Genomic DNA, 11108 nt, shown 5'->3' with positions numbered 1-11108 from the left:
GAAAAGTCGCAGCTGGTGGCTGAGGAATTCTAATATGCTTTTGCTCTCTGCCCTGACCCCAGCCCTGGCAGCAAGATATAAGGCAAAGTCACCTCTCTATACCAGCCTACTCCCTGACTTGAGGGGTAGTGCAATATAGTAGGAGCCCTTGACACCATGAGACCGGACTTCCCTGGATTGACTCCTGGCTCTGCTATTTGCTAGCTGTGCAACCTTCGCCGGGCACTGAACCTTTCTGTGCTACAGGCTCTTCAACTGAAAACTGGCACAGTGATAATATTACCTGTTTTGAGGATTTGATGAATTAATGTTCAAAAAGCACTTGGAACAGTGCCTGCTGTATCGTCTCCTGGTTGCATACTCTTGCTCCAGCAGGTCAACTCCAGACCATGCCCCCTTGCCCCGCTTCCTCTCTGGCAATTTACAGAGAGTTGCCCTATCTGTAAATTGAAGGGGCTTGGATTGGATATCCTTCCCTGATTTTCAGTCCTTTACCTGTTTGTAATTATTTTAATCATTTACTTCTTTCCTAGTCTGCCTCTCCCATCAGACTGTCAGTTCCAGGGAGCTGTGTCCTACTCCTTCTGGTTCACCACTCCCTCCCCAGAGCCTTGCACTGTGCCCTGCTCTTAGTAGGCCATCAGGAAATATTTGTGGATGAAGGTAGGAAGGAATGAGGCTATTGTCCCCAAGTTTCTCAAAGCCAGTTCCTGCACTCTTTCCTGGGCTCCTCCCTCCCTCTCACCACCCAGGGCAGACTCCGGCCCTCCATCCGGCCTGCATTTTTCCGGGTTTGATATCATTTTTTCCACTCTCCCGGCTGCTGCAGGCTGCCTCTGCCAACTTTCCACAGCTTTGGCCCCTCCCTGCTGCGGCCACAGACCAGAGACGTTGGCTTGGGGTGAAGAAAGACCCTCGTCTTCCTCCCTCCTCAGGCTGGGGTTAGGGTGGGGGAATAAGAGCCATCACTGTCCCACTGGCTCGACGGTGGGGAGGGGGACGGCTGCTGGGGGAGAGAGCTCGCTGGTGCTGCCGTCTGCCCCAGCACTGTGTCCTCTGGCAGGGTAACGGGCTGGGATCTGGGCCACGTGGGGGGCTGAGACGTCTGGTGAGGAGCAGGTTGGGCACAGCTGTATGGGGCGTCCTAGGACATGATGGCCCAAACCCTCTGCTGCATCGTGTCCTCCCTTCAAAGTCGTGACCCTGCTTCCCCTGGGGCTGGAAACTCGACATGATCCACAAGGCCCAGGCCCAGCCTCCCCAGCAAGGCCAGGTACCGCCTCACCTCCCAGCACAGCCCAGTTGAGACCTGAGGCTTCTAGTCCTCACAGGCTGGGTGACCCTGAGGTGCTCAGAAAAATGAGTGGACTGCATTTAGACTGGGGTCCAAATCGAGGATTAATGGAGTTTAATGGATTGGGTTTCCTGGAGTCCTTGACCGGCTTCTCCTCCCTTGAATTGTGGGCAACATTGTTTGAAAGTCCATTTCCCTGGGACTCCACAGCCTTTTGTTACATTCTTGAAAGGAACTATGGATAAGTTGGGCATACATGAGGGAGGTGCACCTGACAAGCCTGGGTTGGAATCTGGACAACTTTACTTGTAGTAGCTGTACGATGATGGCAATGTGCCAAACCATCCTGTGCCTCAGTTTCCTAATTAGTAAAACAAGACTAATAGTAACACCCTCTTCTCAGGTGTCATGAAGATTGTGACTGCTTAGTATACAGTCAGCACCCAACAGCACCAGCTATTAATATTATGTTGTCAGGATAAATGCTGAGATTCCTCCAGAAAACACTATGACTCTATAATCTAATGAACTGGGTCAGAGAGAGAGAAAAGAGCTGGTCATCACACTTAACTGTACTTGTTTGTACCCAAAGTGTCCCCCCCAAGACCCGAGGCAGTCACCATGCATTATTCACCTCGTGACCCAGGCCAGTCGTTGGGAGAAGGGACCGAACACACAATTGGTTCAATTACTTTATTGACTGAACCTGACACTAGGCCAACAGACTAAACCAGTCTGCAGCCAGTGTCGATGGGAAGGCAGCACAGGAGGTGGCGATGCCTGGAGGAGCCCAAGAGTGACTCTGGTCCGGTCAGCTTCCTCTGGTCTGGCTGACTGGGGGCTTCAGTGGGTTGGCTAAAGCCCAGAAACAAGGGAGGTTTTTATAAAAAGATACTCACTAACAACCTCCTCAAAACCCTGCTGTGTGCCCAACTTGGGGATTCGGTCCCATATACCGTCCATCACTTCCCCGGGGAGGAAGAGTCCCTGAGGACGCGACTCCGCGGGATGCCGCAGTCTTTGGCGCAGCAGACAGGCAAGGCCCACCATGCAGACTCCAGCACACGTGTCTTTGCCCCTCGACGGCGTCGGCGCAGAGCAGAATGCACCTTCCATCCGGCTATCCCCGGGTGGGCGGTCGACCTCAGAGCACTGCCAGGTTGTGGCAGGACTTGGAGCGGGCCTTGAGCGCCCGGCGGCGGGCGCTGCGGGCCGTCAGGCGAGCCAGGAAGCGGCGAGCGCGCTGCCCGAGACTGGCTCGCCGTCGCGGGGCAGGCGGTTCCCGGGTCGCACTACCCTGGCGGCGCAGGCGCAGTTGGCGCACCACGCCCTCGAAAAGCTCCGCCACGTTGTGCTGCAGAGTGGCCGACGTCTCGATGAACTTGCAGTCGAACACCACAGCGCAGGCGCGGCCCTCTGAGGAGGCGGGGTCAGGCGAGCCGGGCGGAGTCATAACCGGAAGGCGGAGAGAAAGGTAGGAAGAGGTGTGTTCAGCTTAACACCGAAGCAGTCCTTTCAGCGCGTACACGCGTGTCAGGCTTTGTGCTGGGGGTGCCGAGGAACTCAGAAATAAATCAGACCCGGCTTTGGGCTTTGAGGAGTCAGCTCACAGGCTAATGACTGAACTGGGCCTGGAGGGATGTGTGGGAGTTCACCTGTGTGACAGCAGAGTGAGGCCGGGGAGACAGGGAGGTTGGGACAAGACAGGGAAGGGTCTTGAATGCCAGGTAAGTGGGCCTTATCCGCTGTGCATCAGAATTACCTCGGGGAAGCTTGTTAAATTGCAGATTTTTGGGCCCACCCACGGGATTCTGATTCGGGGTCTGGGATGAGGTCCTGCAACCTGCATTTTAACAAAAGCTCCTGGGGAGTATTTTGCAGTTTTTTGGAATATTGTCTGCTAAGTATATGACCTTCCACCTCTAGGAGCCACTGGACCCGGAGGCAGGGCTCTGGGTTCTACTCCTCACTGGCCGATCTATCTCTGGGCCTCTGTTTGCACATTTGCCAATTGAAGGAGTTGCACTAATATGGGGGCTGACTAAACTTTGCAAAATGATGGTTTAGATTTTACCCTGTGGGTGGGGCCCTTTTTAAAATCTGTATCAGTCCCACCTGACAATTCAAACATAGTAAGATGTTCTCCATCCCACTTCAATTATAATTTATATATGACTTTAAAAGTTTTGGTTTCACTTATATGAAGTGCCGAGGGTAAGCAAATTCATAGAGACAGAAAGATTATAGGTTACTAGGCAGTAGAGAATGGGGGGTTATTGCTTAATTGGTGGAGATTTTCCATTTGGAGTGAAGAAAAAGTTATGGTAATGGATGGTGATGATGGTAGCACAATGTTGGTAAATGTAATTAATACCACTGACTTGTACATTTGAAAGTGGTTAAAATGGGAAATTTTTATTTGTGTACATGTTACCACAATAAATTAAAATTGATCTACTCTTGCTGGCTGACACAATTTTGTTTTTTAGAAATTTAAAGCTTTGGAAATTTTGATTTGTAATTTTCTCACTGTATTTTGGAGCCAATAATTATCTTTCTAAGGTCTCAAATGTAAGGCCTGGAAAAGCCTGTGGGCATTAGGACTATCATGCTTGGTGTATAAAGTGACATTGAGGACCTGAGGGCCATAGGGTAATTTTTAAGCAAATAAGTGATGAGGTTAGATCTGGTTTTGGAAAACTCTGGCAGCTGCCGAGGAGGACAGATTGAGTGGGGATTGAGAAGCACAGGGACTGGTCCAGGCTAGAGGTGGAGATGCCAGGGTAGGGCAGAGGCTGAGGGCATGGGAAGATGGGAATGTACAATTAAGGGAGGTGCACCTGACAAGACTAGGGAGGAACTGGTTGGGGGTGGGGAGAAAAGGGGTGAGAATGGTGCCTAACCTTCAGGCCTTGCAAGTAGATGCAGGTTGGGGGCGGGCGAAGGGCATGGTCACGGTCACTGAGATGAAAGCACTGGAGGAGGAGCAGGGACAATGGGGCTGAAAGAGGAGGGTGATACGGCAGGCTCACCTTCCACGGAGACTTCCCGGCAGCGCACCAGGTCTGCTTTGTTGCCCACAAGGATGATGGGCACGTGGTCAGCCTGATGTGTGCGCCGCAGCTGAATGCGGAGCTCAGAGGCACTCTCAAAGCTGCCCCGGTCTGCGATGGAGTACACGATGACGTAGGCGCTGCCCACCTGCATGCATGACTCCTGGCTCCAGCTTTCATCCTGTGTAGGAGGGAACCCAATTATCTCCTTAGAGGCTGCCTGGGCCCTGGCTGGGGAAGGTGAAGCTGGGATGTTCTAGTGGGTACAAAAGATCTAGACTTAATACTTTGGTAGGTTGGAGGGACAAATAATTCCCTATGACTCTCTGGGAAAGCTGCTTATCCTCTCTGCTTGAAAAATTGACTAATACCACTTCCTCACTGCATTCACCCATTGATTCTTTCTGTAGGCTGGGCACTGGAGACAAAAGATTTACTTGTGTCCTTGCTTTCCCTGTCAGCTAAGATTTCTGGCTTTGCCTCTTCAGGTCCTTTGTCCAGGTTCTGAGGAGGGTTCTGCCTTGCCAGGTAGTTCTTTTGGTCTTCTGCAACCCGGAGTTAAGAGCAAAAAGGAAGGGGGAGAAGTGAGGATATGAGGTTCACTTCACGGGGAGGCATTTTTAGGGCATTTTCATTTTGAAATGAGAGGTGAAGGAGCAACCATGGAATGTAAGGATAGGAAGGGGAAGGGGCATTTTAAGCTTTGGCCTTTTAAAAAATATTTTTTATTTCTTCCTCCTTTGTTGTTTTGCACTCACTGTCTGCTTGTCTTCTTTTTTTTCAGGAGGACCAGGAACCAAGCCTCCCATGTGGGAGGGAGGCCATAATTGCTTTAGCCACCTCTGCTCCCAGCTTTGACCTTTTAAGGTCAAAGCTTGTGTGGTCTTTTCAAGCTTTGACCAAGGCAGGGAAAGGACTTGAGTAATTTTGATATTTCATGTTGGTTGGCATTCCTTTGTCAGGGACAGTACTCTGAGATTGGATGACCTTGTAACGGTTTCATAAGAGGCAGTTCCTGCTCTCCAGTAGCTCATAATCAGGAAGACAAGTCATGGAAGTGGAAAGTTATAATGCAGTGTGAAAAGCACTGTTAAGGGAGGCGTATGCAGGTGGCTGGGGCAGTCATGGGGGCAGATGGGGAAGCCAGAGAACTCAACCTGGGGGAGTGTGGGAGGGCTTCCCAGTGGACTGGTGAGCATGATGAGCAGGCCAAGCAGGAGAGAAGAGATTCCAGACAAAGGGAGCCACCTGGAGCTAAGGCTTAGAGCATGGTGGAAGCATTGGTTGTAATGGGAGAAGAAAAGTTTTCTGGTAACTAAATACAGTAGATAAATATGAAAGCATCAGATCCATGGTCAACATTATTGTCAAAGGGGGTACATTTTCAACAGCCATTTTGATCCATCGACAGATCACATAACCTTGGGCTGGTCAGACCGAGGCGGGTACTTGTTCTGGCCTCATTTCACTATGAGGAGGACTATGAGGGAAGGGCCTGAGTTTCTCCATCTGTAGGGTGAGAGGGTGGGTCTAAACCATTCATTCATCCATTCCACAAATATTTATGGAAGATCTTCTGTCAGGATCACAAAGATTGATGGTTTGGTGGGTAAGAATCCTTTGGGGGTGTAATTTAAAATATAGATTCCAGGACCCCACTTTAGAGGTTCTGATTTATTAGTCTGGGGGGAGGACCAAGAATCTGATTTTTTTTTAGGAACTGGGTGGGGATTGAACTTGGGACTTTGTATGTGGGAAGCCAGCACTCAACCACTGACCCATATCAATTCCCCTAGGTTGGTTTTTTAAATTTGTTTGCTTTTTTTTTTTTTTTTTAGAGGCACCAGAAACTGAACCCTGGACCTCCCAAGTGGGAAGCGGGCACTCAACAGCTTGAGCCACATCTCCTCCCAAGAATCTGATTTTTAATACTCTCTCCAAGTGACCCTGAGGGTTCTGGTCACCCAGGCTAGGACACTACTGGGTGAGTTACAGGCCTACCCAATTCTGTCAGATTCTGCCTCTGACATCAAAGAAGTAGGAAAGGACGGATACTTATTCCAATGAGGCTGCCATTGGGTGGACTCTCTTTCCAAGCTGCCTTCACAGTTACCAGCTTAGTTCAATTCCCCCATTTTACTGGTAGGAAAACAAAAGGTCAGAGAAGAGAAGATAACCTTTTCAGGGCCACACAACAAGCCAGTACAGCAAGCCAATACTTCTGGTCGAGTATTCTTTCCATGTCTCCAAATGGAATTCCCAGTCTGATCACTTTTCTCATTCACTAGACTGCCCCATAAGATTCTCAACTGCTTCCAGAAAGCAAGTGCTCCCTCACTAGCTATGGGCTCCACGAGAGCAGGGGACATATCTGCCTGATTCACTGCTGTGTCTCCAGTGTCCTGTCCATGGTAGACACTCAGCAAGTATTTCTGAATGAGTGAAGGAGAGTGAAGGAGTAAAACCTCAGCTGAAGGTTCAGAAGGTGAAGCTCCAAGGGGGAGGGGCTCTTAGTGCATACGAATACAGGCTCTGGGTTCTTTGGACACATTACTTAATCTCTTTGAGCTTTAGTTTCCTCATAAGTAGAAAGGGAATGAGAAGAATATTTGACCTATGTTTTTTGTCTTGACTGAGTATCATAATATATGTCCAGTGCTTAACACAGGGGATGACACTTAGAGTGTGCTCCGTGAGTGTGAGCGGCTGTTAGGAGAGCCATGGTCATTATTATGATGCTCATTTGGGCCTGGGTTTCCTTTCATGCTTGTTAAAAGGAATTGGTTCTGTAGTTCCTTCATCCCTGTCTTCTCTGGGTCTGTCTCTGGAGCTGTCAGCCACTCTTGTCAGTCACTCAGCATTGCCCTCCTGAGCCCCACCCTAAGGGCAGGACATCCCTGGTTGTTAGGGGAGGGGGCCTCCCCCCTCAGAGAGACGGTGATTCTGAGATGCCAGGTGATTTTTAGATTCTCAAAGTTCTACAATGAACATGTATTACTTATATAACAAGGAAAAAAGAAAACCCAAACAAGAAAAAATGCCTAACAGGGCCATGTCCCTGGCTGCTACTCAATTCCTGCTCTGGAAGGGGATAGGGAAGGAAAAGACACAGCCTTCGACTTCCTTTTTTACTAGCTACCAAGTTATGATTAATAAGAGTGATCATTATTGCAATTCTTCACCTCTGTTCAGCATTTTTTTCAGGTTCCCAACTGTGCTCATCTCTGTGAAAATGCATGAGAAGTTTTAAAAACCAGCTGGTGAGGAAGGCAGGAAAGAGTGACCCATTTGATGGGTGTGAAATCGGAAGTTCAGAGTGTGTAAGTCAACTGCACAAAGCCACACAACTGGTAAGAGAAAGAAAGGGGTTCAACCTCAGGCATTTAGGCGCCAAGTCCAGTTGCTCCTTCCTCTGCACAGTATAGGTAGGTGGGGTGGGACAAGGTGATAAAAACGGAGGCGGAGGCTGGCAGGGTGAGGGGCACTCCCTGGGATGGCTGCAGGGAAGGGGCCAGCTGTTAGAAAAGGGGCTCAGGGGCGTGAGGCTCTTCTCTCCTTGGCTGGAAGGCTCTAGGTTTTTCAGGGTGGGGTGGGGTGTCGGGAACGGCCCCTGCCCAGTCCCTGCTCTGAGACATCTCAGGAGGGAGAGGAGTCAGTACTGGTGTTAGGCTCAGCTTTCCCACGCCCTCCAGCCACCCCACCTTACTTGCTGTGCCATACCAGTTTCTCTGCCGCCCAGGTGTCCACGACCACCAGTGTGGTGTCCTCCCCATCCACCGTGAGGGTTCTCTCGTACACATCTGCAACTGAGGGAAGAGCTGGATTTCAGGGAGGAGGGGCAGGCCTGGGGAGCCTTCCTTCCTGCTCTCAGAGTCCCCTGCATCTCTCCCTGTGAGTGCTCACCAAGCTTGTTTGATGTCTGTCTCCCCTGATAGGTTGGGAAGCTCCACGAGGAACCCATGTCTCCCCAGCTGCCAGCACAGTCCCTGGCACATAGAAGGTGTTCAGAAAGCTTTTGTTGGTTTGATCGAGCGAGTGGGTGTGGGGTGGTTTGGTTAAAGTTGGGATGGGAATTCTTCCAGTCCTGCTCTGTCCCTGGCTTCAGGTAAATCATGTTACCCTCTCTTGGCCTCAGTCCCTCCATCTGTCACTCATACAGGTGCCCGTGTATACATTTTTCATGGGTTCTCACGCTCATGAGAGTCAAGGCTGGAAAAGGGGCCTGGCCAGAGTGTCCTCACCTTCTCTCTGCTCTTAACTAACCCCCTTCCCATCCGCCCTATGTCCTCTCAGCCAGCTCCGCAGGGGCCCTTCCTCCAACCTGGCCTTGTGCCTGCCAGCCTGGGTTCCCCACTCCTCTCAGATTGCTGCATTTCTTGGCAATAAAGAAACCCAGCGCCTAAAACTTGGGGTCTGGGAACCTCCATTCTGGGCAGGCTCTTAGTTTTGCTGCAGGCTATGATGGCCAGAGATGGATGTTTACAGGATTGGGAGGATCCAAGAGCTGGGGGCGCTGGGATTGGGAGTTTTTCATCTGTGCCAAAGTTCATCATTCCTTGACACTCAAGAGACTCATGGAACTCAGTGTTGCTCCCTTTATGAAATGGAATTGAATAATTTGCCTGTCATATATGAGAAATTAGCAAAAGACTCACAATTCAAGGACTTTCTCTCCCCCAGACCACTCTGCAGGCTCTGCCCTGCACAACTCTAGGGGGCATCACTCACTTATTAATCTATGTGAATGATGCCTTTCAAAGTTGAGCAGTGCACAACCTGTACAGCCGTTCTTGGCAGTCTTGTGCCCTAGTGACAGGTCTTTCACTCCTCTGGCCACATCCCAACTAAGCCCACAGGGCCCCTACCTCCCAGCTGTTCATGGAGGTCCCGCTCTTGCTTTCCTGCAAAGAGGCTGGCCAGGCTGGTCTTCCCTACACCAGGATCTCCAAGCAGCACCACGCGGTAGAGGGCCTCCCAGGAAGCTTCCGAGTCGCTGGATTCAGAGGACCACCCATTGGGAGCAGGTGAGGGGGTCCGGGCAGGAGGGTTGAGGGAGACTGACTGGCCCAGCCGGGGGTGCTGGGGTTCCATAGAGGGCTCTGTGCACATGAGGCCAGGCTGGTGGCGCCGGGGAGACAGTGGCAAGGGAGTGCTGGCTCGCCGACGCAGGGGGGTCTTTGCTTCCTGCTGGGTGTTCAGTGTCATCCCTGGGGGTGGAGGTGGGGGAGTCGGTCCTTCCTTCAAGAGCTTGAGCCGGGTGCTCTGAGCCCTTCCTCTGTAGGATCCTGGTGTGCTGCTGCGCTGGCTTCTTCCAGAGCCCCCTCTTGTTGGAAAGGAAAGGAGGCACCTGGGCTCCTTGGCGTGGGGGCTCTCTGGCTTCAGGCCCAGGGAAACCCGGGGTTGGGCCTGGAGGGGTGAAGGCTCAAGCTGTGAACACACACATGCGTGCACACTCAGAGGCCGTTTCCCAGGACCCGAGGATGACCCATCCCCTTAGGCAGGCAGAGAGGCAGCAGCCAGATGGCATGTCTGTGCACGCCCCCTCCCCGCCCCCACCAGGGTGGACACAGACCTGCCCCTCCCATTCAGAACTTGAGGCCCGCGACGGGCAAGTGTCCCCTGGTCCCGCTAAAAGGCACCCTGGCTGGGAACTGCTCCCTTCCTCGGCTTCCCCACCGGTCTCCTCCATACAATTAGGAGCTGGAGAGGGGGTGCGGGGGAGGGTTGGCGGCCCCCTGAGGAGTTCACTTCCGCTGTCTGGTCCCAAGGGCGACGAGGAGGAGGCAGAACAGGGTGCGCTGGTGCCCTAGAAGGGCGAGAGAGTGGTGGGGGGGTTCCCTCCAGCTGTAACCGGAGCGCCCCGGTGCCATGGGAACGGCGTGCCCGGCCCGCCCCCTGCGTGAAAAATTCAGGAGCGGCTGGCGCGACGGCCTCCTACTGGGGTTGGGGGGCGGGGGGTGCAAACCCGCCGGGCCCGGGTTTGGGGGCCGGACAGGGTCCTGGCGGCGGGGAGGGGGCAGAGAGGGGAACTCAGGGCCGGCGGATGCAGGCACCATTCCCGGAGTCCTCTCTGTCCCAGCCCGGGGTCCCTGGCGTGAGTTCCTCGTCTGGGGTACCCAACCCTCCCAGCCCCCAGTTCGACGACCTTCCCCCGCGGGGCCAGGGCTGGGGGTCGCCCTCGACCCTGCCCGCGCGGCAGCGCCCCTGAGCAGGCGGCGGGCGAACTCCGCTCCAACTTGGCCAACTCGGCGGCGGGCCGCGCGGGACCTTACCTGGGCGCGAGGACAGGGCCAGGGTCCCGGGCCGCCGCAGCCGCCGGTCCTCCCGGGTGTACCACCCGCTGCGGCGCGCAGCCCCTCCGGCGGGTCCCACCGCTCCCGCTGGGCCGGGGGCGGAGCCGCGACCCCGCCCTGTCCAGCCCCGCCCCGCGGGGGCAGCCCGGGCCGCCCTCAGGCCCCTGCGGAGCCGGTTTTCTCCAGCCGGAGCCCAGGGCTCAGCCGACTCGGGGCCTCCAGTCTTCGGTCCGGGGTGGGGCAGGGGGAGTTGGGGTCAGGGGCAAGAGAGGAAAGTCGGGGGGCTCTGGATTCCTGAAGTCGGGATTTCTCTCTGCACCCCCGGGACCAAGGGGTCCCCACGTACTTGAGCCCTCACAGAGCCACTTGGGGAGCTTGTTAAACGTTCAGATTCTCAGGTGCCACCCTCCTTGAGAGGCGGATTCAGCAGTTTTGGGGAGAAGCGTTCAGGAATCTGCGTTTTAAACA

At 53.4% G+C, this 11108-nt stretch overlaps 1 protein-coding gene across 4 annotated transcripts; it reads right to left on the bottom strand.

Moving 5' to 3' along the window:
• Nucleotides 1–1979: 1979 nt before the first annotated feature.
• On the bottom strand, nt 1980–10728 carry REM1 (RRAD and GEM like GTPase 1). 4 transcript variants are annotated; one of them, XM_004464011.4, is made up of 6 exons: nt 10620–10728; nt 10039–10153; nt 9213–9774; nt 8068–8153; nt 4327–4528; nt 1980–2710 (listed from the first exon to the last, which is right to left on the bottom strand). In XM_004464011.4, exons 3-6 carry the CDS (start codon nt 9550–9552, stop codon nt 2439–2441), a joined length of 900 nt encoding a protein of 299 aa, XP_004464068.1. In that variant the 5' UTR covers nt 9553–9774; nt 10039–10153; nt 10620–10728; the 3' UTR covers nt 1980–2438. The 4 variants fall into 4 exon arrangements, with proteins under 4 accessions (XP_004464068.1, XP_004464069.1, XP_004464070.1 ...); XM_004464012.4 differs by lacking the exon at nt 10039–10153; XM_004464013.4 differs by lacking the exon at nt 10039–10153 and having other exon boundaries at nt 9213–9753.
• Between the last annotated feature and the right edge of the window lie 380 nt (nt 10729–11108).

Source organism: Dasypus novemcinctus, chromosome 24, assembly GCF_030445035.2.
Source record: "Dasypus novemcinctus isolate mDasNov1 chromosome 24, mDasNov1.1.hap2, whole genome shotgun sequence".
NCBI lineage: Eukaryota > Metazoa > Chordata > Mammalia > Cingulata > Dasypodidae > Dasypus > Dasypus novemcinctus.
Note: the sequence above shows the minus strand (reverse complement) of the source record. Positions and strands in the feature narration are given on the sequence as shown.